Below are 27,965 nucleotides of genomic sequence, written 5' to 3'. Positions count from 1 at the left end.
CGGGTGGACTAAAAGCAGACTGCACTAGCCTATCCAATTCAGAGCTAAATCGTGACTACATATAGACCATGTCATGAAATGCCACTTACATCTTGTAGAAATCATTGATATTGCGAACATGATGGGATATCAACCATCTCATGCACTTCCTGTCCAAAAACTACAATAAATCAGGATTGACTATAGGTGGGCTACAAATAGCCAGTCTGGCTACAAGCTAAATCATGGTTACGCACAGCCGACGCAATAGAACATGTCAAAGATATGAAACCAAACACCTTGTAATCACTGTTGACTTTGCTTACATGATGCAATATCATACATCTCGCAAGTTATTTTGGCAAAAACGACATGTAACCGAATTAAAGATTATTTTGGCTAAAAGTGGGTTACACATAGCCAGACTATATCGGGTCTATAGTTAACCGAGGCGGTGAAATGACGGCTATTGCTTGCTGGGGATTGACACAACAGATTATGTTGTTTTTGGGCTCATTTTAATCATAAGAATCTGGTGTACACCTGTAAATGATCCATGATCTTTGCAGTTTTCATGAAGTTATGAGCAAAAACGCGACGTGAAATCTACATATTTGTTTTCAGTTATCGCATGTGTGCTGTTTTTGTTGTAAACGCATATCACTCAGACTCATTAGAGGGTGAAAACAGTGCCACGGGAGCATGTTGGAGGCATGATCAGAATGTGTAAAGTCTCTGATTTTGTACGCAAAGAGAATTATTGTGCTACCTACTTTGTTGCAGTTACTATTGGCTCTTAAAGCGAGACGCAAACGGGAGCCCTTAGCAACGCGTTTTACAAAAATACATTTTTTATATATTTACGGTAGAAAATATCTTCATGGAACATGATATTTATTTAATATCCTAATTATTTTTGGCATAAAAGAAAAATCAATAATTTTGACCCATACAATGTATTGTTGGCTATTGCTACAAATATACCCATGCGACTTGTGAGTGGTTTTGTGGTCCAGGGTCACATTTCAATTTTGTTAAATTTGAAGAAAAAACATAAAATACATAGTGTGGCTTTAAATTTAATAACATGATTGAAAAAAAAATTATAGTAAAGTAAAACTGAACTAAAACTAAAAAACTAAAAAATACAATGCCTGGTACATTATAGTAATGCATTAAATTGTCATGAAAATGATGTCATAATAAAAAAACAGACTTTCTGACAATGTTAAGATTTAATGTGTTTAGCAATAAAATCACACAGAGAGGAAACATCTGTTCTGCATTGACTGTACAAAGCGAGAGCTAAAAGGCCTTTGACTATTACAGGTATCAGTGTGTGTTTGTGTGTGTGTGTGTGTGCTTGCGATACTGACAATCAGATCGTAATAAAAGAGCTGATTTTTAATCAAAATCCATCCATATCTAAACAGCAAAACATAAATGTGTAAATAGATGGAATCAAGGGAGATGGGAACATGACCTGTGCTGGACTCAAATCCAGTTCTCCCATCAGCATCAACAGGCTGCAGCTCTGATCACATGCTCTTTATTTGACTGAGCTGTAGATAATGTCCTCAGATCTGGGGAGAAATTAAATATGTTAATGTGGCATTTCAGAAAGTCCCACCAGCAGGTGAGCTTTGATTCAGCACTGAACATGTTTTATTTGGGTTCAGATGAATGGTTTCTCACCTGTTGGCTTCAGATGGATGATGCGTCTCAATGGTCTGACAGTCGTTCTCTTCAGTCTTCTTCATGTCTTTGTTCTTGAAGTGATGGACACTGGCATACTGAACCTCTCCAACATCTCCAGAGTCTGTTTCTGCTTGTTTTCTCCCGGAGCGTTCGGGTTTCTTTGCTTTAACGTTGGCATACAGATCATCCCTCTGATTGGCTGATACTTGTGAATACAGTGCAGTGTCATTGGTCAGAGCCGTTTCTGCTGATCTGTCAGAGCGATCCTCCTGCAGTTTCATCAAATAAAATATCACACAGATATAACAGCAGATCAATTATTCAGAAACACATGTGACTGTGAGTTACATTAACATTGTTTTCCAGATTGTCTTCATGTCAAATATTTGTCAAGCAGCAGTACATGATCTTGTCAGTCTTGTATTTTCTAGTTAAATATAATATCCATGTCATTGTAGATTCAGGTATGAATCACTAAACTTGCCTGATTTTGTCTGATAACTTCAGCTCCACCATCTCTCCTCTTCTTCCTGGAGAAAAAATGTTTTTGTTAGAAAGTGCTGTAAGGTAATTTATTGTAAGAAACATTTAATATTTTTGATAGTGGTTTAAGTTCAACAAATTTGGCATTTATGTTATGTTTTTAAAAGAATTTAATTCAGGAGCTGCTCAACATTCACTCACCTTATGAACACAATGATGATGATGATGATGATGAAGATCAATCCTCCACATCCCGCCATGATCCCAGAAACTGTGTGCAGAGCAGCTCTCTGAACCCCTGAAACAAGATGATCATGAAGATCATTTCACACGTGAGACAGATGAACCTGAAAGAGTGTCTGTTTATAGAAAATACCTTTAACAGTGAGAGAAACAGACGCTGATCTCTGAGATCCATATTTATTCTGAGCCTCACAGTAGAAGCGTCCACTGAAACTGGAGTTAAAGCTGGAGATGCTGAAACTCTGTCCAGATCCAACAGCTGAGGTTTCATTCTCCTTAAACCAGTTGAAGTTCAGAGCAGGAGGGTTTGAATCACTGCTGCAGTTCAGAGTCACTGAATCTCCTGACACTATTTCACCAGACGGACTGATGGACACTGAGACGCTCTTTGGTTTGTCTAAAAAAAAAAAAATTTGATAAAACCTGTTAAACATTTTTAAAATCGATAAAATTAAATGATCAAAACAGAGAATCAGTATCTTATTTTTAATAAGAAACTCACACATGACATTCAGCTTCACAGCATCAGAGTCTTTCTCTCCATGTTTATTTCTGGATCTGCACTTGTATTCTCCACTGTGATCAGAGCTGATGTTTGAGATGCTGAAGATTCTTCCAGATTTTACAAATGTTGCTCCTTTAAACCAGCTGAAGTTCAGAGCAGGAGGGTTTGAATCACTGCTGCAGTTCAGAGTCACTGAATCTCCTGACACTATTTCACCAGACGGACTGATGGACACTGAGACGCTCTTTGGATGATCTACATGAAATATATGTAAAATAAAGAAATATTTAATTTATTTATGCCATTTATTTATTGTTACTAATGATTACTGAAGTGGATCTGTAAGTAGAAATCAAGAGATTTTATTTGAGAGATGAGATCTGAAAGGTGAAAATCTAAACTGATGCACAATAAACAATTTTATATTTAGTGATGTATCAACTTTGATTCATCCATTCATTTTACATATTACTTTAGTAAGAATCTAAATGATGTTTAATCATGCAGTCTGACATTTTGAAACAAATCTGAATTTAAAATTTATTTTGAATAATCTGTGATTCTCTGATATTAATGAATCAGTTTGTACTCACATTCAACATTAAGATAAACAGCAGGAGAGATCAGATGATCATTTCCTCTTACAGCACATCTGTAGTTTCCAGAATCAGAACGACTGACTGACCGCAGATGAAGCTGATTCACTTTCACAATTCCTTCAGTGAATCTCTGTGTGTTTCTGTACCAGATGAATGTTGTTTGTTCAGGCAGAGAGCAGCTGCTTTTACATGTCAGAGTGACTGAATCTCCCTCTTTCACTCTCTGCTGTGTCTCCACCTGCAGGTCTGACAGAACAACAACTATCATTTAGAATCATCTTTATGAAAACAAAGTTATAACATTTAAACATTTAAAGGTATTCATTTTAGTTTCTGCCAACCCTGGGTTTTAGGCACCATGAAAGTGACCTGTTTTTTAGAAGGGTAACGCTGCCACCTGGAGATTTCTAAATGTTGGTTGGAGCTCCAAAATAGAGCGTGGCTTCCTCCAGTTGACAGACAAGCACATGACACACGTGCATGATTTTTTTCCACAATCCAAACTCCACCCTGCAGCCAATTCTATAGATTTCATTGGTCATGTCAATCACAGTGCTGATTTCCTACGTAATGTTATGCTACAGCCAATGCTAACCCCTAAACCTTTCCTACACTCCAACCTTAACCAGTGAAATGGGAGGGAGGGATTTGTGCTGAATAGCATGCTGAAGAAAATGGCACTTCAGGAGATGAGTAGTTAATAAGGTTATGTGATATGAGATTGCCGAGCCGGGCCATACGTAACTCTGCCCGCTTTTGGTGTTCACACCCCATTTTGTAGATCTTCGCTCTGCAGATATTCCTACTTGGGGCTTTTAGCAGAGTTCATCACCATCGGGGCAGATTGTGTTCTGGGTAAGAGATCTTAAACCGAAACTGGACCAATCAGCTGTGAGCAAAGTGACACATGTCTGATTCACTGAAGTCACTTTCCCAGTTTCTCCTTCTCCAAATTAAAGGTATATATATATTTCATTCTTTATCAACAACATGAAGTGCATTAAATATTACATTACTTCAGGGTTTCCCAGACTGGGGTTCTGATGGAACTGCAGGGGGTTTATGAGTTTAATGAAGAGTTATTATTTAAATCATAAATAAATACATAAAAATAAAATAATTTGAAAATTCAAAATAAAACACTTACTAAAAAAGATTACATTTATTATTTGGTTACCTGCATGTCACGTGACCATTAACTGACATCAGAGAACCATGAACTTAATTTTATTTTTATTTATTTTTTTATTATTATTATTACTTTATTATTTTTTACTTAATTTTATTGACCTAAATTATTAACTTAAAAGGCTTACTTCAGGTAATTCTATTACATCAAAGAGTTTCAGCTGACAAAAAGTTTGGGGAATCCCTGCATCATGTAAATATGAAATAATGTGAATTACATTTTAATCAGTTTGAAAGACAAAAGCCTTCCAAAGACAGTCATTCATGATTAAATGACTCACTGAGTGATGATTCAAATAATAATTCATGTGTTCGTCAGGAGCTGATTAGATATGCATTATTGCAATGTTGAGAAATAATTTCTTAAAAGTGAACTGATTTCTGTAAATCCAGTGATCAAATGTTGTGTGGCTCTCAGTTTTCAGTGACAGTCACATGACTAGTGCAATTCCACAAACCTGGAAGACCTTCTGAACGGATATGACCACAACAAGATAAAAAGTAGCAGAGAGAATCAATGAATTATGAATAATTTACTGCCATTGTGAGAATAACATGTAATTATGTAATCAATAAAAAGTAACTGTAGTCTGATTATGAGTATTTTTAATGTAATTTAAACTAATTACAAGTGCTTAATTTTTGAAATCTGATGATGTAATCCAGATCACATGTATCAGTTACTGCAGCACTGTATACGGGCTTGACTCTCATTCATACAGACAGTATTTGAGACGCTACTGTAAGCTGCTGTGAGAACGGGACACTTCCAGACTCACACCTTTAAGTAAATGCAGTCGCCATTCCCAAAAACTGACAGTGTGAACGCAGCCTCACTTCAATGTGATAAAGAATGAATCGGGTGGCAGTTATATAACAAATTATCTCAAAGTGTGTGTGTGTGTGTGTGTGTGTGTGTGTGTGTGTGTGTTTTTCTGTGGTCTATTTCTGAGAGTTCACTAGTTTTACCTGTGACGTCAAGCTGAGCTCCAGGAACCCCCGTCCATTTTCCGCTCTCAATGTTTGTAGTAAATCTGCAGTAGTAGACGTGTTGATCAGCTTCTGTTACATTCCTCAAAGTGATGCTGGAAGTGTCTTTATCTTCACTGTGACACTGAACTCTTCCTCTTTTTTCTGGGTCTTTTTTCAGGTCGAGTAGTTCTTCAACAGCTACAGTAGGTTTGGTCCAGAAGACTGTACTGATCTTATAACCACGAGGATATGTTAAAGTACAGGATATTTTCACTGTTGATCCCTTTAATGCACAAACATATGAAGGGCTGTAATTCACTCCCCAATCCTGCAGACCATCAACCCCTGAAACACAGAGATGAGGAAAATAATTAAAGACAGTTTCAGCAACAAACAGAAAACTTTCATTTTCTTCTGCACTTTTTACAACACACTACTAAATATTATTTTCCCAATTTCTGTGGGCCTACAATAGATTTACATATTCAACAAAATGGAATTTAGAAATTCCAAGTGTGTGAAATATTTCACATTAATTCATTAATATTTCTAATGTTAATGAATCAATTTGTACTCACATTCTACTTTGAGATAAACAGGTGGAGAAATCAGATGATCATTTCCTCTTACAGCACATCTGTAGTTTCCAGCATCAGAACGACTGACTGACTTCAGCTGAAGTTGATTCACTGTATGATCAGTTAATATCTGTGTGTTTCTGTACCAGATGAATGTTGTTTGTTCAGTCAGAGAGCAGCTGCTTTTACATGTCAGAGTGACTGAATCTCCCTCTTTCACTCTCTGCTGTGTCTCCACCTGCAGGTCTGACAGAACAACAACAACAACAACAACTGATTCACTGTCAGCTTAAAATGAGAGTTCAGCCAATAATAATCAGTCACCCTTGTGTTGTTCTAAAGCCACATGACGTCCTTTTTTCAGAACACAAAAGGAGAAAAATTGCAACCAAAAAAAAAATCCTGCTTGCAACTGTTTAATAGCAGTTAAACTGAGCACAAAATGAAATGTGAATGGTGATGTTCTTTAGGCATCAAAAAACATTCCCACACAACTTCACAAAGCTCACGAAGGTATACAACAGGGTTTGATGAGAAAGTAACCAAAGTGCAGTTTATTACTGAGTGAAAATCTTGACTTTGCATGTATGAGAGTTTTTGAGAACAGTTCAGACTGAGAACTGACAACCAGAAAACATCTGAGAAGTACAACTTTTCCTTCCTCCCTTTTTTACTTTACTTTACTTTTTTTCTTTTCTTTTCTTTTTTTTTTTTCTTTTTTTTTTGGTGGTTGATCACCCTCATTGAGCTTTTTTGCCTGTTAGTGCATTTTGTGTTGAATCTTTGTGGAAATATTTTTAATGACATCTTTTTAATGAATGAAGGCCAGTATCACTGACACTAATACTGCTACTGATGTCTCTATGAAATCTCTATGATTTTTTTAAACATTAGGCTAATTATAGACGTTCAATATGACAGTATAACTGAAAGCTATCAATTTCAACATTTATTAGGATTTTAAAAAATATATTTTAATTTAAGTGAACCTAACGACCTTCACATAAACCCATTATAATAAATGTCATAATTACCTGTGGAAATATACAGCAATTGAATAACTTTACAAACACTTTACAGTCTTAACTGCATAAATTAAAAATTAAATACAGATTAATCCTTATTAAGGCTACAAATTTTTCTGTTACTTTTGTTATTGTATTATCATTAATGACAGACATCACAGCAACTGGTTTATTAGGCGTCTGTGACTTTAACATCTGCGGCTGTCGAACATGACGCGGATCTGACACGCATCTCATTTTCTCACAACTCTTTAAGTAAAACGTTATTTAACTCTTTTAAGACTGCTCTTATGAGGATACTCAACAAAGCAGCATTTTGTCATAATTCTCCCAGCCAGCACAGCCATATGGGGCCCAGATGGGTGTCACCTGCGCTGTCTAACTGGGGTCCAGCTAGTTTTGTCCACAGTTTCCATGAAGGCCCCACATGGGTTAGCCCAGACGAAATGAACCCTGCTCAGTGTGCACACTACAGGCTCTGAATCAGTGTTGGAGTAAATGAGATAATTAATTGATAACGAGCAGAATCACTGAAGGACAGAGGAACAAGAACTACAACTAACTTCAGCCACAGCCTTCGATGAACTGAAGATTAAAGACATTAAATCTCTGAAGATCTGATTAAACAACTCCACAAACAGCATTACCAGCTTCACTTATTACTAACCAGACTGACTTTATTTCTGACACACGTCTACAGACGTTCTTATTGAGAATTAACAGAGGTTTAGATGTTGATGATATATTGAAAATAATAGTTTGGTTTAATGTCACCATTATGGTGGGCAGTGTTTGCTTTAGTTGGGCAGTTTGACTCTTGATGTTTTAATGTTAGTTTTTCTCTGACTCCTATAGCTGTTTGTTATGGCAAGAACAGCAAGAGAAAATGTGATATGATGATGATAAAAATATAATAATCATGTAGTGTTCTGATCAGCTGATCTCATCTACATCATATATTGTTAATTTCATATTATTGATTATAGTCATGTTTCTACAGCATGAGATCCAACAGTGATTTAATAAGAAAATCTGCATGATTTTAAAAACACACTAAACATTTTGAACTACTGATTCAATTAGACACACTCAAACATCAAGAATCAGCGTATGAATCTCAACAGTGATGACATGCTTCATGCCGTAATGCATTCTGGGAGCCACTGATGAGTTTTGTATGATGCACCCAGAATGCATTGCAGCATGAAGAATGTCACCATTATTGAGATTCATACGCTGATTCTTGAGGTTTGTGTTTGTCTCGGTGAAGGGATTTAAAACTGTGCTCTTCCTCATTTTCTCTTGCTGTTCTTACCATGACAAACAGTTACAGCAGCCAGAGAAAAACTAACATTAAAAAGACAAGAGCCAAACTAAAGCAAACACTGATCACCACAATGGTGACCAAACCACACTATTACTTTCAAACAAACTTCAATAACTGAATAACTACTGTAATAACTGAAGCTGCTAATGCTGTTTTTGGAGTTGTTTAATGGTGATTCCAGTAACAAAAATAAATCTAGCTGCTGAAAACATTACAAGAGCATTACATAATATTCCCAGAACATTCTAGAACAATAAAATTTCTGTCTGGGGTGACCCCACATTGTGACTGTAGTATGAGCACACAGTGAGAGCGCTGTGAGGTTACACTTTTAGATCACTGTGAATTCAATTTGTTCACTGAGTGATGTGTGTGTGTGTGTTTCTGTGGTCTATTTCTGAGAGTTCACTAGTTTTACCTGTGACGTCAAGCTGAGCTCCAGGAACCCCCGTCCATTTTCCACCATCAATGTTTGTAGTAAATCTGCAGTAGTAGACGTGTTGATCAGCTTCTGTTACATTCCTCAAAGTGATGCTGGAAGTGTCTTTATCTTCACTCAAACACTGAATCCCTCCTCTTTTTTCTGGGTCTGAACAAAGATCAGGTGATTCTCCATCAGTTACAACATGTTTGGTCCAGAAGGCTGTTCTGATCTCATAACCACGAGGATATGTTAAAGTACAGGATATTTTCACTGTTGATCCCTTTAATGCACAAACATATGAAGGGCTGTAATTCACTCCCCAATCCTGCTGACCATCAACCCCTGAAACACAGAAATGAGAAATGGAGAGACTTTCAGGTGTTTCAAATGTTCAACAAATAACTTTTAACTTCTGACTGTTTTCATGTTAGCTGACAGTAAAACACTGATGTCAGTTTATAAGTGTGAAGAGCTCAATCATCTTTTGTTCAAATATCTGTATAGTGAGTGAAACTGAAGACTCACCCGCAGTCATGATCACTACGATCAGAGGAAGAGACTTTATGAGAGACGACACCATACTGACTTCTGCAATCAGAAAACTGACGATTATAACATTATGAGCATCATCTCTATACAACATTACAAACTCTATTTGACAGATAAAGCACATGATGATTTCAGAATAATTCACGGCTCATTGAAGGCTTGACGTGAACTGATGATGTTTCTCATGTCAGGCCTCGTGTGTCTAAAGAGCTTCACACAATATTTACACATGAATCTACAACAGATATTGAGCTTCTGGAGTTCAGATCACTTCATCAAATCAACATTCATCTAAAACAGTTTCATAAATATCAGTCGTAACACTACTGAATTATTTTAACTCATAAACAATAATGATAAAAATGTTCTTACCGCTCTGCAGTGTCAGTGTGTCAGTGTCAACGCCCAAATGAGAAAAACATCATCAGTTTAAGCTGTCAAATGGCTGCAGTTTTCACACTTTATAAAGTGCGGATAAAAATACTGGTCTTCCTCTTCCTGGTGATGTGTGACTGTCATCTCAACTACACAAGAACAACTGGAGAAGAGAGTTAATGTCTCCAGATGTCAAACACGAGCTTTATCTCTGTAGAGCTCACTATTATTAAATCTTTGTGAGAGAATATGTGAAAGATGTTTGCTTTAAGAAAGAACAGTTAAAGATGTTCATCATGTCTGCAGGAGCGTCTGAGCAGCATCAGAGGTCAAGCTTTACCACTCTTAGTTTCACTTCCTCTTTCTCACACAAACTCTGTTTAACACATGAAGCGGTGGGTGACAAACACACATGTACCACAGTCTTAACCATCAGCAACTACATTGTGTTTAAGTTGGTCAATGCCAGTTTCTGACAGAAAACACTGAGACACCAGACTGATGACAGATAGAGGAAAAATAGTATTGATGGTCCTCAAAAACCGTCAATACTATTTGGGTTGGATTCATTACTCAAATCTTTACTGCACTTCCATTGACTTTACTGTCATCTAGTGGCCAAAAAGAAGAAGTGCAATGCTTCTACATCTGGGCTCCTATAAAACTTCTCAGAAATGCTTTTGAGAGTTGTCCTTAGCTTTGACTTGAGTGTTAAAAATGTCTTAGCTACAAGGACTTGTCTAAGAGTAGGAGAGTTTTATAAAGAAGCTAAAAGCAAAAAGTCAAGTGCTGACTTAAGTGTTGTGAACTAAGGATTACAATGATGTCAACTCAAAATGGCCGCCCTCAACCTCTGAATCAGCCAATAGCGAGCCTGCAAGGGTGAAGTCACAGAAGCACAATCATTTATAGTAATTATAAAAAAATAATTTAAAAAGACACTGACACGTTTTAATATTTTAATTTAATTTTAAAAAAATAGCTTTGCATAGTGCAAAATTATCACGAATTAGTATTGAAGGTTTGGAATCTTTTTCTCTTGATTTATTTCTCCTCATCTACAGTTGGAGCGATGATGCAAACATGAGTTTCATCAACAGCTCCAACAACTCCAGGAAAGCCCGCAGACAACATAAAAGTTGCTTGATTTTGCCACATGGTTTGATGGTCAGTTGGAAAGTCAATGAACTGCCATAGAGTAGTGGCCTAATGTGATGTCCGGCCTATGAAGATTGACAAATTCACCCTTGGTTTAAATATTTTTTAAAATGTGTTAAAGATGTAAGCGTATTGTGTAGCTGTGCTTGGAGTCAATTGTTTTATTTGTGATATGCAATGAAACGTGAAATTGTGCAGACATTATTTTTGGCCAGGCTGTCATACAAAAAAATTATGAACACATGCAAAAATGAGAGGACCAATGAAATATTAAAAACGGATTATGTTGTAGTCAGTGTGTGATTTTTTTTTTTTTTTTTTAGTTTTTTTTAGCTTTTTTGTTTTTCTGAAACTTGTAGCTGTAGTTTGGCTTTTGCCAAAAATGTTGTCAGATAAATACTTTTCTTAGTTTAGTGTTTTACTCTTCCCTCATATTTTAAAACATTTAAATAATATAAACATTACAAATATAAATATTTCCTCATATTTTGATGGTTTAAGCAAAATTGTTGTGTCATTAAAAACCCTTCGCACATCAATTTTGGCCACTACTATATGTTTGGTGTGGTAAGTTTAGCAATAGTGCTCTTTAAGAGCCGGTTTACTGTGACTGATGGGCTCAAGTCATCACCGGTGCACTGCTGCATTTTTACAGTTACCAAAACATGTAATTACTATTTTCATTTCTACAGTCAGAGCATTGATTTATAGAGTGGGAGAAGTTATTACATTTAAAGTTATAAAAAGTAAGAAAGTGAACTAAAACCATAGTGTCACCATAATGACTTCTGCAATCATAAAACTGACAAATATGACATTACGAACATCATCAATATACATCACAAACTCTGCTGTTTTCAGTTCATCACATCAACATTTTTACAAATACACAGCAAACTCAGAGTTAAATCAGCTCTGCTCAGAGTACATATGCTCCCTCTCTAAATAGTGTTAAAGTAACACTGAAGCAGAGTTAAAGTTAATGAGATAATTAAAAGATTAATTGATGATTGAGCATTAGTGATGAACACCTGCTGTTAACAAGCAGAAGCACTGAAGAAACTGACTTCAGCCACAGCAGTAATGTTTTTATTTTTGTTCCCAGAACGTCTTTCTAAAAGGTAGGATAACATTCTCTAAAAAAACATTCTTAAAAAAGTTTAGTGATAATATTGTTAGAACATTATCCCCTAACATTCTTATAAAGTTTTTAGCAGGAAGCTGGATGTGAACAACTCCACAACAGCATTACCAGCTTCACTTATTACTAACCAGACTGACTTTATTTCTGTTATATGTCTACAGAAGTTCTTATTGAGATTAACAGAGGTTTAGCTGTTGATGTCTTATTGAAAATGTTTTGTTTGAAAATGTCAGTGTTTGCTTTAGTTGGTCACTTGACCCTTGACTTTTTTAACATTATCATTATTTATTTATTTATTTTTGGCTGCTGTAACTGTGTGTTTATAAGACACATTTGTTATGGTGATAAAAGCCAAGAGAAAATATCATCAGGAAGTTCAGCTAAAATAATCTGATAAAAACACATTTGTACATTAAACATTTTGAACTCCCATGTTTATTAGACCCAATCAGACATCAAGAATCAGTGTGTGAATCTCAACAACAGTGACATGCTTCATGCTGCAGTGCATTCTGGGTACATCATACAAAACTCATCCATGATATTCTTGATCACTCAGGCGTCACTTCACCGCATCATCAGCTACGCTTAAGGGATCTGCCCTTATGTTGTTGAAGTTTGGTTAAGAAATTCATAATAAATAATTACAAAGCAAGGCCCTGTTGAAACACGTGAGAATTGATTAAACTGCAAAGGTAAAGCATAAATTAAAATTATTGTGACAGATGTGAAGGGGGAGGAGAATATGTACGTGCTTCAGGGTTTTTTTGACAAGGAAGACTTCTACATAGGATACACCTGTGAACCTTCGCTCATCGCTCCTCTGGAAGCTCCCTCGTTCCTTGCCTACAATTAGAGAATTGAGATGTCCTTCAAGATGGCTTTGATCAGTTTCCGGGTCACAGGCAGGAGGACGGAGGAGCGAGGAAACATCGATTTGAGTACTGAGAAGCACCCCTGCCATATTATTAACCCCCTCGTTGAGGTCGATTCCTGATACAGCGCTTACTTTTCACAGTCTAATCAACAACCGATGGATAAAATAAAGTCCTGCCCTGATGATATTTCAACAATCATATAATGTGTGTTTTCTGTCAGCTGTTTAGAATCAGAACAAACATTCACAAATGAATATTGATCGAATTGATCAAATGGCTTTGCACAAAAATCGTTTGTGAGTCAGATTAAATTCATTCAGACTGTTCACTCATGCACTAAAGCGGTATTTCATATTGTATTATTATATAAATTTAATATTAATTCATATTATATTATTACACAGAAATCAAAATGAAGTGCTGGATGAAGTGATATTTACAGTCCACAATATGATGAAGCAGCTGTTCAGCTCAGATTATTGCGTGTGCAGCTTGTGAATGAGCAACACACTCTGCAGGTAAAGACAATTTATACTATATCTAAAACAGTAACACACACACACACACACACACATACACAAAAGAAAAATTTTATGCCTCATTCAGGTGATTTCAGCTGCATGAGGAGTTTGTTGACACGATGTTTTCAGTAGTTCAGGTGTTTGTGATCAGATGCTCAAATTCTTCATGCGGCATTGATGCTGCTGTAGATCACAGAGGAATCATCCGATCTGTTCAATAAGTGTAAAAAACACTAAATAAGATGATCCAGATGAATGTGTACACATAAAACATTTTTCCTCTGAGCCACCTGCAGAGTTTAGAGGTTCGTTCAAATCTGTAACCGTAACGAGTGAAGTGTAAATAATGAAGTGCGCCTCACCTGGCAGAGTCAGCAGGACGGAGATCCCTCATATCTCCAGACGGACCTTCAGCCTTCACACTCGTGTTCTCTGTGTTTCTGTGGTGATGGACGGTGGCATACTGAACCTCGTCTTCATCTCCAGCGCTCTGATGCTTCCTGGGTCTCTTGTTATCGATGCTTGAGTAGATCAAGTCATTCTGAACGCCTGAATCACACGTGATCATCTGATCCGCCACCGCTGAGCTGCTGTTCTCCTGAATAAACACACAGTCCAGATCATCATGTTGTGATTTTGCCAAGTAAGACATCTGGATCAACATCTTTTGATGATCCTGGAACAAAATTCCTGTCTGAAAATTAATCCTAACCCTACCTATAACTTATCCCTAAAATCAGAGGGAAATGATGTTGAATAACACTGATGTAGAAGCACCTAACCCTGATCTTAAGCCTAAACTTGACATAAACTGTAAACTTGTTCCTCAAATCTGATTGGTTGATGGGAATGTAATTTGTGAAATCACGTTCACCCATTGGGATCATAATTGCCTAAAAAAGTGCACAGACACCTGTTTTGAAATGCCACCTCTGACGCCAGTATCTCCTGTTTTCCTACCGGAGAGAAGAAAAATATTTATAGAAACATGCAGTATCCATGTCATAGAAATGTGAAGATTAAAAGTGAAAATACTGCATTAAAATGTCATAACAGTAGTTCATATAAAAAAAAAAACTTCTTCCCGACAGTCAAAGCGACGTTACGTCACGAAAGTGCGGACTCGTAGGAAGGCCGTGAGTGTTTAGGGTGCCATTTGGGACAGGGCCGAAGTCTGCCGCGGAGCTCGCACCAATGCGGGCTCAGCTGAAGTGCGCATCGAGGGCGCATATCGGCCACAAATGGGGCGCTCGCGAGCACCCTTCTCAAGCCTAAAATTGACAAATGGGACACCCTACGGTCTCGTGGACTTAACGGACACGCGTACGCGGCAGCCATTGTAAGTCCACAAGACCGAAAGTGCATAGAAGTGTGCCATTTGGGACAGGGCCTATGAGTGTGAGCATCAGTAGCCATGAGTCGCATTGGAGTGACGTTATCTCCCTCTCTTTGATTAATTGGCTAGAGGAGGAGCTGTCAATCTAGAACTAGTGGACCAATGGTGACACTTAAGCCCGCCCAAATTTGCATGAAACTCAAACTGAGCACAAGAGCAGAAAGTGGAAAGAAAAGCAACGAGAAAAACAGCCCAAGCATACAAAAGAGTAAAATATGAGCAGAAAATGTAAGTGAGCACAAAGTACAGAGTAATAAAAGCAAGGAAAACTACTTTTAAGAACACGAAAACACAAGTTTAAGATTTGTGCAATATAATTGTTAATGTGTTTAAAGTTTTGATTCATGCTTGTTATTTTTTTAAATGCACTTTTATTTTTTCGATTCACGCTTATTATATTTTGATCCGTGACCACGTTCTTTGCCATTCTGATCATTTTGCATTATTTTTTTAAGTTTGTGTTATATATTTTTTACATGTGTTTTTACATTTTTGATTCATTTTTTGATCCGTGACCGCAATACTATTGGCGAGAATCTAACCCCATATGAACCTCCCATTTCTGACTGCAAACCCCTGGAAAATATAAAACAGGCAAATACAGATTTTAAAATGCATATTTATCACTATAATCATACAGTGTTTTTGTGTTTTTATTTCAATGTTTTTCTCTACATGACAAATGCACTTCAGAAGTAAGATGTGTTTTAATGGAGTCTTCAGATCTTCTGTTTCACTGTTTGCTTTGATTGTCTTTATATAGTTTTTGTTCATTACAAACACTTCTTTACTCTTCAGTTATTCTTTACATTTACTGTAAACATCCAAATACAAACAACAACAACATATGATATTTGGACATGGTGGATATTTTACATGTTTATAATCAGAGCAATAACTGCAATCATTTCAAATAAGGTTTTGATTCAGACTCACCAGGAATCACAATCAGAGAAATCAGAGAGAAAAGACAAAACATTCTGGAAGACATTGAGCAGATGATTAAAATTACACACATATAAGACTGAAGTGTTTTGTGTGATTTCAGATGTGTTTCATCAGAGAGCAACAACAATCAATCTGTCAGTCTGCACTGAAACTGTAGATTAATCTATTTAAAATATTTAGAGAACTGTCCTACCTTGATTTACTGTAACCTGCAGGATTCATATAAGAGAAAATAAAAGAGCTGATAGAGCTTGACCGTGACAACTTTATTTCAAAGTTTGTTTGACTTCCTGTCTCTCTTCATTTCCTCTGTTTGGGTGTAAAATGCTCCTCCTCCAGTCCCATGACACTAGTCTTCCTCTTTTTCCTTCCGTTTTTATTACTGCCTTCATAAAAGTTGTATCCAACACGTCAAGTGTCCTTCATGTTTAACTATATTGAGTTCAAGATGACAATGGACATGATGATAAACTGAGAAGACTCGCAGAAGGTGAGTCTCTTATTATTTTGTAACAGAAGATCTTTCCCTGCAGCTGAAGAGTGAATGATCAGCACCTCGGACAGCGCGTCACTGCACACCTCTACAGCCTCACCGACCTGACGCGAAGGTTATAAAACCTATTGGCTATGTTTATTAGTATGACAGTCTGGACACACATGAAATATCAGTTATAATGATCAAATACACAGCAGCTATGAGAGAAATGTTTTAAACACTACAAAAATGATTAGATTTCTCCAGTAAAGATACAGTAGAATAAAATCCAGTCAACAGAGCGTCAGACATGACAGAGAAACTGAGACTTTAATACAATCAGATACAGATTGAACTGAGTTTAACATGAAAATACTGCTTAGCTGTGCAATTAACATACATAAATTCAATTTATAATCCTCCAGTGAAGCAGAAACTAAAGTATAACTACATGTTATTATGATGTTACTTTAAATATTTGAATTACACAAGTTTTCTCCTAAAATGGATTTTGCTTATGAAGCACAAACTAAAACTAAAATAAACTAAAATATAGATTTACAAGACTAATACAAAAAAATTAATTCTGCAAACTCTTATAAGCTCAATTACAATATACACAGTTTAATAAATCAGAATGTTATTGATAATGAAATGATGTTCATGAGCTGATAATGATGGGCAGTTTCTGAGGAGCTTCAGTTGTTTCATATTAGCAGTAATACAGTGAGGAGAGTTTAATGTGGATCTACTGAAGTCACTGCTAGAGTCTCATATTCAGAAGATCTGGACTGAAGCTCAAGAGCCGTGTAGGTGTCATCAGGAGCTCTGGACTGAACAGACGGTGAGAGACAGATCAACAAACAGCCTGTTTATGTGTGGATCTGCTGAATCTGACTGTAAAAAGTGTTGGAGACATTTACTGACTGTGATTGTGCTGTAAATGTCAGCAGATGTTCTGGACGCTGGATCCAGAGCTGTGTATGTATCGTCACTCGTGTCAGCCGTCTATAGAGAGAGATTTCTACACTTAAATTGCTTCATAATCACTATTGTGTTCATAGTTCAATACAACAATACAATCACACTGTGTTTCAGTTGTAGATGGAGGAGTGTGTTTGTCGACTCGCCTGCTTTTGATTCACATATTCAGTTCCACCTTCTCTCCTCTTCTTCCTCCTGAAAACAGACAGAAAACTATTAAAAATGTCTTAAAATTTATTTTAAAAGAAAAGGCTTGAAATAGAGTCCATTTACTTTAGATGTGAGATTGATTTTTTTTTATTTCTTTATCTGTGCAAATAAACTTCACTCACTTTATTAATATGATGATGATGATGATGATGAAGATGAAGATCAATCCTCCACATCCCGCCACGATCCCAGATACTGTGTGCAGAGCAGCTCTCTGAACCCCTGAAACAAGATGATCATGAAGATCATTTCACACGTGAGACAGATGAACCTGAAAGTGTCTGTTTATAGAAAATACCTTTAACAGTGAGAGAAACAGACGCTGATCTCTGAGATCCATATTTATTCTGAGCCTTACAGTAGAAGCGTCCACTGAAACTGGAGTTAAAGCTGGAGATGCTGAAACTCTGTCCAGATCCAACAGCTGAGGTTTCATCCTCCTTAAACCAGCTGAAGTTCAGAGCAGGAGGGTTTGAATCACTGCTGCAGTTCAGAGTCACTGAATCTCCTGACACTATTTCACCAGACGGACTGATGGACACTGAGACACTCTTTGGTTTGTCTAAAAAAAAAAAAAAAAAAATTGATAAAACCTGTTAAACATTTTTAAAATCGCTAAAATTCAATGATCAAAACAGAGAATCAGTATCTTATTTTTAATAAGAAACTCACACATGACATTCAGCTTCACAGCATCAGAGTCTTTCTCTCCATGTTTATTTCTGGATCTGCACTTGTATTCTCCACTGTGATCAGAGCTGATGTTTGAGATGCTGAAGATTCTTCCTGATCCCAGAAATGTTCTTCCTTTAAACCAGCTGATTCCTGCAGGAGAGTTTGAATCACTGCTGCAGATCAGAGTCACTGAATCTCCTGACAGTATTTCACCAGACGGACTGATGGACACTGAGACGCTCTTTGGAGGATCTACATGAAATATACATAAAACAGCGATGAAAAAAGAGCAAATCTACATCTGAACTGGTGTCAACACGGCTAACAGACTTTGATTATAAGAACGTTCTCTAAATATTCAGTGTTGGTTCTGGGAACGTAAAAAACGTCGAGTTTTCTTGACGTTAGAGGAACGTCTTTATAAGGTATAATGTTCCTCAAATGTTCTTTCAACTTAATTTTGATTTAAAATTCAACATTCTAGGAACGTTGATTTGTAACATTCCAAGAACATGAAAATGTTCAGTTTCCTTAATGTTAGTAGAATGTTATTTAAAGGTTAGTATGATGTTCCTGAAACATTCTTTCAATCATTCAAACACCTGCTGTGAACAAGCACTGAAAGAAAGAGAAATAAGAACACAAACTACAACTTTCTTCAGCCACAGCCTTAGATGAACTGAAGATAAAAGACATTAAATCTCTGAAGATCTGATTAAACAACTCCACAAACAACATTACCAGCTTCACTTATTACTAACCAGACTGACTTTATTTCTGTCACACGTCTACAGAAGCTCTTATTGAGAATTAACAGAGGTTTAGATGTTGATGTCTTATTGAAAATGTTTCATTTGAATGTCACCATCATGGAGATCAGTGTTTGCTTTAGTTGAACTCTTGACCCTTGACTTTTGTTGAGTTGTTTCTTTATCAACAATTGTGGGTGTTTCCAGAAAACATTTCTGCATTGATAAACCAGACCAACATGTCTGGAAGTCAATAAAACAATATTATATTTACAGATTTATCAACCCAAGATTCATGCTTTAAATTAATTTAACATTTTAATAAGTTAATAAGAATAAATCATGTCTAATAAACAAAAATGTCATGCAGTCTGTATGAAATTATCAAACAAATCTGGACTAAATTCTGAATAATCTGTGAACTATTTCACTAAAATGAACAGTGATGGACAAATTACACAAATCAAGTACTTGAGTAAAAGTACAGATAGGTTTAATAAAATATTACTGCAGTAAATGTATGAAGTCCTCTTTTTCAATTTTACTTGAGTGAACTTGATTTTTAATGTACTAAAAAGTACTGATTGATGAATGTTTATTAAGTGATTTTTATATAGTCTTCTTAATAATTTATATAATAAATAATTTACTTTTTAATATTATTATATCATTTAATTAATAATTATATAATAATAATAAATAGGCTAGGTAAATAATTTTATATTATAATTTTTTTTTTTTTATTCCTACTGCTCAAAATACCTGGGTTTTTCCCAAAATAACCACTATATGGAATCAAGACACATTTTTGTTGTTGCTGTGGACTACGTTGACAAGTGTGATGTAGAAGTATTCACTATGAAGCTTAAACTGGGGATGTACCTGAGAGAAAACTGATTTCACGTGAAGTCTATCTAGTTAGCTAGACAGTTAGCTTCAACTAACAATATTGACTGGTATGGTTATAAATAAACATTCATATTTATCTACTGTTATTTTGGCTTGTCTTTTTCAGTTTAAGCTAAAACTGCTTAAATGTATAAAGCAAATGGCTTTGTCAGAGTGGGGGCATTTTACCCCACCTGTGGGAAAAAAATCTAATAACATGAAAACTCTGGGCATTTTTCATACTTTCAATACACAGTCCTTAAGGGGGTCCACTACCCATGAAATATTATAAACTGTAGTAAATATAGCCATAAATATAAAATATAGCTCTAGTTCTAGTTCTAGGTTCTGACAGACTTGTGAATTCAGTTAACTGGAGACTCGCTCTGAACGGATGATTTGCATCAATGAGTTGTTGACTCAAGAACATCTGCGGATCAGTCCAATTCGCCAATTAATTGTTAGGTGCGAATTATGAACTGATTTATCAGGTTCATTGAAAAGAATCAGTTTGTTCACAAATTGGACACTGCTTTTGCTTCTCGGAGCACATGACGATTTCTTCATTTCAAAATAAGGTTCTCTTTCTTTCAGTGTTTGTTCACAGCAGGTGTTTGAATGATTGAAAGAATGTTTCAGGAACGTCATACTAACCTTTAAATAACATTCTACTAACATTAAGGAAACTGAACATTTTCATGTTCTTGGAATGTTACAAATCAACGTTCCTAGAATGTTGAATTTTAAATCAAAATTAAGTTGAAAGAACGTTTGAGGAACATTATACCTTATAAGAAACGTTCCTCTAAGGTCAGGAAAACTGGACGTTTTTAATGTTCCCAGAAACAACACTGAATATTTAAAAATGAATATTAATGAATCAGTTTGTACACACATTCAACATTAAGATAAACAGCAGGAGAGATCAGATGAACATTATTTTCTCTTATTTCACACTGATAGTTTCCTTCATAAGAATGTTTGACTGACCACAGATGAAGCTGATTCACTTTCACAGTTCCTTCAGTGAATCTCTGTGTGTTTCTGTACCAGATGAATGTTGTTTGTTCAGTCAGAGAGCAGCTGCTTTTACATGTCAGAGTGACTGAATCTCCCTCTTTCACTCTCTGCTGTGTCTCCACCTGCAGGTCTGACAGAACAACAACAACAACTGATTCACTGTGATAATACTAAAATAATAATATTAAAACTCTAAACTGAAGCACTTTAGACAGCAGTTATATAATATAAAGCTTTATGTTTCTGTGGCACAGATGATAGTTTATTCAAAGATAATAAAAATGTTTCTATTTCTTAGAGTTCACTGTACCTGTGACATCAAGCCAAGCTCCAGGAATCACTGTCCATCTTTTATTCTGATCATCTGTAAATCTGCAGTAGTAGACGTGTTTATCAGCTTCTGTTACATTCGTCAAAGTGATGCTGGAAGTGTCTTTATCTTCACTCAAACACTGAATCCCTCCTCTCTTCTTTGGATCTAAACACAGATTAGGTGATTCTCCATCCGTTACAGCAGTTTTTGTCCATGTGACTGTTTTGATGTCAAAATAGTGAGTATCTTCTACAGTACAGGATATTGTCACTGTTGATCCCTTTAAAGCACAAACATATGAAGGGCTGTAATTCACTCCCCAGTCCCGCAGACCATCAACCCCTGAAACACAGAAATGAGGAAAATAATTAAAGAGGTTTTCAGCAACAAACATAGAAATCTTTCATTTTCTTCTGCATTTTCAAACAAACTATCAGAGATTTCAGTTTGTGTCTAGTAGGGGTGTGCAGAACACAAACTGAATGAGTTATATATTTCTAGTTCCCAGCATGCTTTGCTTCAGCCTCTGAAAGGAGAGTAAATGTTAAAATTATTTGTTATTTTATGTGTTTTGCACAAGATTAATCTAGGGGCAGATCTGATAGTGTTTAATGTTGTTGTGTTGGGATTTAAAACGGTTTTGGGGGGTTAATAGGGTGACCATACATCTTCTCTTTCCCTGGACATGTCCTCTTTTTGGACCCAAAAAAACACATCTGGTAAGGATTTCTAAATCTCCCAAAATGTCTTGGATTCGGCTTTTGCTTTCTGCAGTCACTATTCCTTCTCACACGCAAATTTGGAATATCTCATAAAACATTTGCGAATGAAGCAGCGTTTCTATCTAGTGAGCCAAAGAAAACAAAATCGCCACTTCCTGATAAACTGGTGCTAAATATCACTAAGAAAAATAGAAGTTGCTCTCATTACTCAAAAACCTTTTGAAATATCTGGATACAATTTTTATGTCAGTAACTTGTATCTGTGTTCTACTTGTTAACAGTCACCAAATGTTTTTACAAGCAATGTTAGAGTCACAATATTGATTGAAACATTGGAAGTCAAATGTTACATCTGCCCCCACATGCGGGGGTAATTGTAACACCACATGTGATACCTTCATATAAATACCAATGACCACAATAAACTTCAGAGAATATGGATATAGTTAAAACTATTTAATATCCACTACATCCATATTATCCAGAAAAATTAATTAAGTCCCTTTGCTGTTTTCCTTGGTCTGAACCTAGGCATGCTGTGAACAGAGAGTTACAGGGCCTGCTCAGTAAAATGGATCCCCTGATTGAGAGGCAAAAACACTTTTCTTAAATTATTAGAAAAAATAATCTATTTTGATGTCCTTACTAAGCTGGACACTATTTTGATGGTGTCTGGGGCTGTAACGCAGTGTTACAATTACCCCCGACTGTACCACCCCGTGACAAGCTACCCAGCTAGCTAGAAACAACAAAGCTAATGTTTGACAAAGATATCAAATGTTAGACAACAGAAAGGTCATCAAAACAAGACAGATTTAAATTCTTAGACATTAATGGTTTAGACAGTATGAGGAAAATACTGTAGATGAAAAAAAGTATACTTTTATATCTCAAAAATGAGTCTTTGTAGAAAAACTTTATCAAGTATGATTTAGAAGCTTGTCCTTTGGCAGGCAGAGAGGGATCTCCACAGAGCACATGCAAAATGAGTTTCATGGTTCTGTCTTGTTTCTGATTGGTGTAATTTGAGATGTTACAATTGCCCCCGGTTCTCCCCTACCAGAGAACACACGGAGGACTGAAATTATTTTTGACTGAAATAGATTTTTTTTTTATGGCAACTGATTTTTTTATTTTATTTTAACCTATGGTCATGAAAAGAAACAGTGTCATGTAAAAGGTGTCAAAAGCTGAACTATTTATTTATTTTTTTGTCATTATTCTATTGTTGAGGCTCAAAAGTTGAATGGAAAGGATGTATTACTTTATGTATTAAAGTTCAATAACAGTTGAACACACACTCACACACACACACACACACACACACACACACACACCACTACCCTCTTTTTTGAAAACTAAAATATGGTCACCCTAGGGTTAACAAGAGTAAAGTCTGTGATCAGAATGAAAACGGGCCAAATAACGTTTGGACTTCTTTACTCTGTTTGATTGAAAGGCAGTTTCTGCACTGTTGATGTAGTGGTAGTTTCTTTGATATATTAGCACATGTGCGCTATAGCTAGCTATAGCAGGAGCAGGTATAAATTTCAGCTAATGAAAGTATTTGAATGGAGATTTTTCATAGTGAACTCCAATGAAATGTTCACAGTACACATAATTAATGGTTACTTAAATGGATCAAGGCAATCGGCTTCCTAAATTAAAATGAGTTATCATAACTTGTTGGGTTTTAAAAATTAAAAAATCGTAAAATATTTCATTAATGTGAATGAATCAGTTTGTACTCACATTCAACATTAAGATAAACAGGTGGAGAGATCAGATGATCATTTCCTCTTACAGCACATCTGTAGTTTCCAGCATCAGAACGACTGACTGACCACAGATGAAGCTGATTCACTTTCACAATTCCTTCAGTGAATCTCTGTGTGTTTCTGTACCAGATGAATGTTGTTTGTTCAGTCAGAGAGCAGCTGCTTTTACATGTCAGAGTGAATGAATCTCCCTCTTTCACTCTCTGCTGTGTCTCCACCTGCAGGTCTGACAGAACAACAACAACAACAACTGATTCACTGTCAGCTTAAAGTGAGAGTTCACCCAATAATAAAAATCCAGTCATTATTTATGGTTTTGATGTAAGGCAGCATGACTTTCTTTTCCAGGACACCAAAGGAGGAAAAAAAACATCCTGTTCTTGGTTGTTCAGTTAAATTCATGTTTTATAATTCTCTCATGTATAGCGCTTTTCACAGTTCATGTAGGCCACGTTCACACAGCAACAGAATATGGCTGTCAATCTTGTATTTAAATTCTTAATACAGTTATGTTCACACACAGTATGGTTATTTACGGGAATGATAACCGTCTATAACCGAATTCAGTTTTATGGACATCACCAACTTTGACATTATTTGGGTCACTGTCGCTATGGTTACTGGTAAGAGAATATGGGCTTGATTCTCATTCATACAGACAGTATTCGAGACGCTGCTGTATGTTGCTGTGTGAACGGGACATCGCAGCTCACACCTGTAAATAAATGCGGTTGTCATTCCCAAAACTGAGAGTGTGAATGTAGCCATTGTTTCAAAGCAACTTAGCAAATGAATGTTTCAATGAAACAATGTTATTGGGCCCTAATGAACCGGAAATCTAGGGAGCATTATCCTGCTGAAAGAGGCCACAGCCACCAGGGAATACCGTTTCCATGAAAGGGTGTACATGGTCTGCAACAGTGCTTAGGTAGGTGGTACGTGTCAAAGTAACATCCACATGGATGGCAGGACCCAAAGTTTCCCAGCAGAACATTGCCCAAAGTACCACACTGCCTCCGCCGGCTTGCCTTCTTCCCATAGTGCATCCTGGTGCCATGTGTTCCCCGGGTAAGCAACACACACACACACACCTGGCCATCCACATGATGTAAAAGAAAACGTGATTCATCAGACCAGGCCACCTTCTTCCATTGCTCCGTGGTCCAGTTCTGATGCTCATGTGCACACTGTTGGTGCTTTCGGCGGTGGACGGGTCATCATGGGCACCCTGACTGGTCTGCAGCTATGCAGCCCCATACGCAACAAACTGTGATGCACTGTGTGTTCTGACACCTTTCTATAAGAACCAGCATTAACTTCTTGAGCAGTTTGAGCTACAGTAGCTCGTCTGTCAGATCAGACCACACGGGCCAGCCTTCGCTCCCCACGTGCATCAATGAGCCTTGGCCGCCCATGACCCTGTCCCCGGATCACCACTGTTCCTTCCTTGGACCACTTTTGATAGATACTGACCACTGCAGACCGGGAACACCCCACAAGAGCTGCAGTTTTGGAGATGCTCTGACACAGTCCCAAAACTAAAATGATTTTAAGACAATTCTGCACTTTTTTTAAAGCTTGAAGAAGGAGCCTGCTGTCATTATATGAACAAGAGCGATCAGGACATTTTATAAAATATCTCCTTTTGTGTTCCAACAAATAAAGAAGGTCATTCGTCAGATTCAGTAACATAATAAAGTGTTTGATGTGTGTGTGTGTGTGTGTGTGTGTGTTTGATGTGTGTGTTTGTGTTTCTGTGGTCTATTTCTGAGAGTTCACTAGTTTTACCTGTGATGTCAAGCTGAACTCCAGGAACCCCCATCCATTTTCCACCATCAATGTTTGTAGTAAATCTGCAGTAGTAGACGTGTTGATCAGCTTCTGTTACATTCGTCAAAGTGATGCTGAAAGTGTTTTTATATTCTGTCTGACACTGAACTCTTCCTCTCTTTGCTCGATCTGAACACAGATCAGGTGATTCTCCAACAGTTTTGGTCCAGAAGGCTTTTATGAGCTTATGATTATCAGGATATTTTAAAGTACAGGATATTTTCACTGTTGATCCCTTTAATGCACAAACATATGAAGGGCTGTAATTCACTCCCCAACCCTGCAGACCATCAACCCCTGAAACACAGAAATGAGAAATGAAAAGGCTTTCCGGTGTTTTGAAGTGATGTACAAAAAATATCATTTCACTTTTGACTATTTTTATGTTAGCGGACAGTAAAACACTGATGTCAGTTTATAAGTGTGAAGAGCTCAATCATCTTTTGTTCAAATATCTGTATAGTGAGTGAAACTGAAGACTCACCCGCAGTCATGATCACTACGATCAGAGGAAGAGACTTTATGAGAGACGACACCATACTGACTTCTGCAATCAGAAACCTGACAATTATGACATTATGAGCATCATCTCTATACAACATCACAAACTCTATTTGACAGATAAAACACATGATGATTTCAGAATAATTCACGGCTCACTGAAGGCTTGACGTGAACTGATGATGTTTCTCATGTCAGGCCTCGTGTGTCTAAAGAGCTTCACACAATATTTACACATGAATCTACAACAGATATTGAGCTTCTGGAGTTCAAATCACTTCATAAACTTCATCTAAACAGTTTTATAAATATCAGTCGTAACCCTACTGAATTATTTTAACAATAATGGTAAAAATGTTCTTACCGCTCTGCAGTGTCAGTGTGTCAGTGTCGACGCACAAATGAGAAAATCATCAGCAGTTTAAGCCGTCAAACGGCTGCAGTTTTCACACTTTATAAAGTGTTGGTCTTCCTCTTCCCGGTGATGTGTCACCATCATCTCAACTACACAAGAACAACTGGAGAAGAGAGTTAATGTCTCCAGATGTCAAACACAAGCTTTATCTCTGTAGAGCTCATTATTGTTAAATCTTTGTGAGAGAATATGTGAAAGATGTTTGCTTTGAGAAAGAACAGTTAAAGATGTTCATCATGTCTGCAGGAGCGTCTGAGCAGCATCAGAGGTCAAGCTTTACCACTCTTAGTTTCACTTCCTCTTTCTCACACAAACTCTGTTGAACACATGAAGCGGTGGACGACACACACACCCATGTATAACAGTCATAACTATCAGCCACTACATTGTGTTTAATTGGGTCAATGCCAGTTTATGACAGAAAACACAAGCACACGGACACCAGACTGATGACAGATACAGAAAATAGTCTTCAAAAACATTAATACATCACTAACGGATCTATTTAATAACTCCCAAAAATGGACTAGTGGTGCTCACTGGAGAGCCAAAAACCTCCAGCTCTGTGGATCTAATGGGTGGAGAGATGAAATTATGGGTCTGGTTAGGGTGTGGTTTGACCTTCTAGCTCCACCCATTACACCCAAATTACATCAGAGAGGAGGAGCTGGACTTCACGCTCCACCCATGGATCTGCTGTGAGCAGTACTCTTTTCTGCACTTCCATTGACTTTACTGCCATCTAGTGGCCAAAAAGATGCAGTGCACATTACACATATCACCATAATGCTTTGGGAGGTGAGTAAATGATGATAAAATGTTTTAAATGTGGTCATTTTGCTCTGAAAGTTTAAAATACTGGAGGTGGAAATGAATCCTATAGTGACTTGAAACTCAGTTTTCCCCTGATAAAACACAACTAACAAGATCAGACACTGGTACTTAATACAAACAATTAATATAATATTACAAATAAGTCCAGGTATTCTCATGCAGTCACCCACTGTGCTGGAGTGAGATGAAGATGGAATACTAGGAAGATTTTCTAAATTCTGTTTTTCAAACCAGTATGATCACTGTTGATGAGGAGTTTAATATAATAGCTATTCCTGTGCGCCGTACCTGAGCGTGCAGTTGACTCCCCCATTAAAAACCATTGTTTAAAGGCACATTTATTAATCCTTGTTTTTTTTTTGTTTTTTTTAGGGTTTTTTTTTTAGGTTTTTAATGACTTTATTATTTTTAATGAAAGTTACACTGAGAGTAGAGCAAATTTCTGGTGGGTCAAGCCCCAGCCTATAGTGCCGCCACAGGTTTGACATGTCAACTTTCAAAGTGTGTGTCTTGTTATAAAACAACATTTACATGCATGTTTTACTCTCTCATGTAATTCAGGACACACACCATTGAATTAA

The 27,965-nt window shown here is 36.8% G+C and overlaps 1 protein-coding gene across 1 annotated transcript in view; it reads right to left on the bottom strand.

Moving 5' to 3' along the window:
- Positions 1–27,965, bottom strand: part of LOC127513145 (sialoadhesin-like) — a 152,278-nt gene that overhangs the window by 41,794 nt on the left and 82,519 nt on the right. Inside the window, exons 11-13 of the mRNA XM_051894739.1 lie at positions 21,302–21,646; positions 20,867–21,121; positions 2,906–3,163 (exon numbers count right to left, since the gene is read on the bottom strand). Of these exons, the coding sequence (XP_051750699.1) occupies positions 2,906–3,163; positions 20,867–21,121; positions 21,302–21,646 (858 nt within the window). The remainder of the gene's footprint in view (positions 1–2,905; positions 3,164–20,866; positions 21,122–21,301; positions 21,647–27,965) is intronic.

This window comes from Ctenopharyngodon idella, chromosome 1 (assembly GCF_019924925.1).
Source record: "Ctenopharyngodon idella isolate HZGC_01 chromosome 1, HZGC01, whole genome shotgun sequence".
In the NCBI taxonomy this organism is placed as follows: domain Eukaryota; kingdom Metazoa; phylum Chordata; class Actinopteri; order Cypriniformes; family Xenocyprididae; genus Ctenopharyngodon; species Ctenopharyngodon idella.
Note: the sequence above shows the minus strand (reverse complement) of the source record. Positions and strands in the feature narration are given on the sequence as shown.